Here is a 3866-nt window from a genome sequence, read left to right as displayed (position 1 = left end):
GTTGGCCACTCCTGATTTCCTTAACTGTCATTAGCTCTCTGCAGTCCCCTGTAACTGTTGGGGGTTTTTTTTACCTCAGAACACTGAGCTCTGCAGCTGACCAATCAGAAAGTGGGGGCTGCAGAGAGGCAGCTGCCTGGCAGCCACATAGGAATCAATGGGGGGAGCACATTTTTCCCCTTTTGACCCACTTAGGGGTCGAATTTCTAAAAACCCCTTATTAGCGAGCACCTACGCTCTCCCCGAATTTGGTGTCTCTAGGTCCAGTTGTTTAGCCTGGGCGTTGATTTTACGGTGAGAGGACTTTCTTTTATATATATAGAAATGGCATTATGGTATTGAAGGGTTTCCTGTTTTTAAAGTGCTGTAAAATGTTAACATTACCTAAGTTCGTTTAGCCAACCTTTTAGCTTTTGGGCCATACACATTTGAGCTGCTACTGCTGCTGCTAAAAACAGTTTAAATATGATTTCCCTCTATGTTTTCAGCAGTGTAAACTACAAAGATCACCTCTGAAAATGCCCATGGTTCCAGCCACACAGGGGGGAAATGACACGGCCAAAGTGCGGCTTTTTAGAGCCGCACCAAAAGAGACACGCGGCGGCGGGATCAGACAGATCCCCTGAGCCACCGCGCAGTTGCTCCCCAGCACGATCAGATGCCAGGGGAAAGCCATGGAAGGGAGAGCGAGGAAGCCGGCTGCACATGCGCAGTTCAGCCGGGAGCCTCGATTGCTCCTGAAGATGGGCACGCCGGCGATCTCATGGCTGCGCTTGCTGCACCATTTCAGGTAGGTCCTACCATTTTATAGGTTCTTTTTTTATGTGCATTTATGCGCCCCCGATCCGTCCCTCTTCCGGGCCTAAACCTCCCGTGTGACTGGGGCCCATGACTACTATTGACTAAAGTGACTGCTATACTCTTTCCATTGTGGCACCCAGGGGCACCAATGTATCTAGTGTAGGACTTTTTTTGGCAGCCACCTGTGCATTTGTGAAAAATGGGCAGGACCTTTTCCTAGCAATCTCTAAGCAGGAAAAGCTCCTCCCACCTCTGTCCACTGCCAATCAGTTGGACAGTGGGGCCAGCGTTATTGCCCAACTACCTGATTGTCATGCCCACCCTTCTTTCACACAATTCTAAAGATGCCCACAGGCTCAGCGAGGCTCAACCTTTATTACATTCTTTTGGCACCACAACCTCTACATGGGGCCTGGGGATCTCCCAGAATTACAGTTGATCTCTCCAGAGCACAGAGATCAGTTTCTCTGGAATATACAACAGCTTCAGAGGGCAGAATCTATGGTATACCATAGAATCTAGGGGAAACAGAAGTCCTAGTGTGCTACCACACCCTGCAAATTGCCTTCCCTCCCATCCCCTGCTGGTGGCCGGGGGGACCTGGTAACCCTAAATTATTCCACTCACCTCAGGTACGTCTCCCAAATTTCCCAATCTCCAGAACTGATATAGTTCCCCACTCAAGGAATTTGCCACTCCAGAGCTGATATAGCTTTTCCTTCAAACTTTTCTGTATCATTGGTTAAACTGAATTTCCACGGTTATTACTTTATACCAGCATGGCTGTGAAACACTGTGTTCGGAAAATGGGAGTTTCTTTCTTGTACTAGTCTTTGAATGGCTTTCCCCGTTTTATAGAATACAGTTCTTCTCGTTTGTCTAAACATTCCAGACACAAAGTAAGGGGTAGCTGCACAAACCATGCAAGTACAGATTTCTACTCACCCATCATCTTACTGTTCTGGATATTCTGGAGATGCTTGACTGTCATTTCAAGGATATCAGCTTTTTCAAGTTTAGATTGCTGGTTAAAAAAGAAACAACAAAATGGATCAGGAATCTTTTGGAAAGATGCTGGATTAGGGAAAAAAAATGAAACCAGTTCGTGGGGAGAGACTGAGAATAGACGTATGTCAAAATCCTGTACTTACATCCAGCCTAAAAGCTCCAACAACCGTCTCTTTGAGCTGATCCAAACAGTTGTTAATCCTTTCTCTTCGTTTTCGCTCAATCAAAGGTTTCCTTAACTGCAACGATTAACAGAAGAATGTTAGGAGCAAGTTGTTTTGCTTCAAGGTTGTGATCATATTTTGGGGACAAGTAGGTCTTTCTTGGGAAACAATATAGGGCTCCATTCCTAAAAGTAGATCTGTTTCCCATGTTATAAGGAGTAGTTCATTGGCACTGTGCCAGTGTGTGACAGCAATGCTCTATAATTCTCACCTGTGCAGTGACCATAATAACACTGCTTTTGCAGAGCATTTCTGTCTCAGACACAGATACCTGAGTGTCTCTCTCCAAATGCACATCCTTGTCTAGCAACAGAGTAGTCCGAACAACCTAGTCACAAAGGCAGATGTACAAGGACAAGGACAATTCTACCCAGAGTTCATCTGTACAGCCATCTTTCAAAAACTCTCCTCAAAACTGATTGTTATGTGATACACTTTCCCATCACATCCTATATCTTGGTGCTCTGTGTTTATCGATTACTTAAAAGGCCTCAACCCACTTATTCCAGTCCATTCTTCTTGAAACCTTTTGCACCTGTATTTCCCCCCACAATTACAATGGAAATGATAGGTAGCTTATGAATTCCACAAATCCAGTGTTACAAGACTTTTCACTCCTGAAGTAATATATATTTCATTTTAATTGCAATCTATTTTTTAGGAATTGTGCTGTAAGTCTATATATATATATTTTTGACAAAAGAATGCAGAACATACACACAGTCATATACATGTTACATTTTGTACCCTGGGTTTTGTTCCAGCTGCTCTATATGCAACCAGATGTCAGCTAGCATAAACAATGCCTGCAGCTGAATCGCTCCACAAGGGTCCAAGAGGTTACTTCTAGTGAAGCAGGCTGAATCTTCTTCTTCTTCTTTGCCAGTCAAGTTGCAGCTGACTTATGGCGACCTCGTAGGGTTTTCAAGGCAAGAGAGTTCAGAGGTGACTTTGCCATTACCGGCCTCTTTATGGTGACCCTGGACTTCCTTGGTGGTCTCCCATCCAAATACTGGCCAGGCCTGACCCTGTTTAGCTTCCAAGATGTGACAAGATCAGGCTAGCCTGGTCTGTCCTGCCTGAATGCAAAACTCCTAGAACCTAGCCTTGCTTAAAGTTTTACTCCCTCAGGTCATGCAGAACTAGCCCAAGGAAATCTTTGTAATACCTTTGTAATACCAAACTGACACAAGCCATGTACAAAAAGTGGCATACCTTTCTTTCCTCTTTGGTGTTGGAAAGTTTCTGTACGCTGCTGCTGCCGCTGCCGCCGCTGGCCACAGTTGTGGCAGTCATTGCAGTCCACCTCGCCTGCCCCAAGGCTTAAGGGAGAAAGGAGGGGGGAGGCCTTTGGCAGCTGGCCGCTCCCCTTGCCTTCTGGGGGCTTTCTCTTACATGAGTGCTGCACTCTGCTTGCATTTATAGCCTGGTATTAGCATGTGAATGAGAGCACTCCTTGGCTGGCCCTCTTTTCCCACAGGAGGGGTTGAGACCAGAGGCTTGTGGCCATCAATCAAGGCTGACAGGTCACTACTTTTGAATGGCCAAATCACGGGTACGCGCATGCACGCACACACGCACACACACATACACGCAGCTCCCAAAGAGCGACAGATGTCCAGCTTCTACAAAGCTTTGCTTGGCAGAAATCTTTTGTGAAGGAGGAGGCACAAAATGAGAGCACTCACTGAGAAGTTACATGGCTCCTTGCTCAATTGACACTGATTCCCAGGAAGAAACAATAGATTGGAATCTGTTGACACACACCTGGGCTGTTGGGGTTAGTGGTTTTGTTATCTTTGTGTGCAAAATGACCCTTTCCCTCTTCACAAC

At 45.8% G+C, this 3866-nt stretch overlaps 1 protein-coding gene across 1 annotated transcript in view; it reads right to left on the bottom strand.

Annotated features, from left to right (window-relative positions):
* Window positions 1-3329, bottom strand: part of HES6 (hes family bHLH transcription factor 6) — a 6983-nt gene extending 3654 nt beyond the window's left edge. The window contains exons 1-3 of the mRNA XM_015411256.1: window positions 3249-3329; window positions 1953-2048; window positions 1747-1825 (exon numbers count right to left, since the gene is read on the bottom strand). Of these exons, the coding sequence (XP_015266742.1) occupies window positions 1747-1825; window positions 1953-2048; window positions 3249-3329 (256 nt within the window). The remainder of the gene's footprint in view (window positions 1-1746; window positions 1826-1952; window positions 2049-3248) is intronic.
* Between the last annotated feature and the right edge of the window lie 537 nt (window positions 3330-3866).

The sequence above is a fragment of the Gekko japonicus genome, unplaced genomic scaffold (genome assembly GCF_001447785.1).
Source record: "Gekko japonicus isolate JY-2015 unplaced genomic scaffold, Gekko_japonicus_V1.1 scaffold433, whole genome shotgun sequence".
Taxonomy (NCBI): domain Eukaryota; kingdom Metazoa; phylum Chordata; class Lepidosauria; order Squamata; family Gekkonidae; genus Gekko; species Gekko japonicus.
This window is presented reverse-complemented; position numbering and strand designations above follow the sequence as displayed.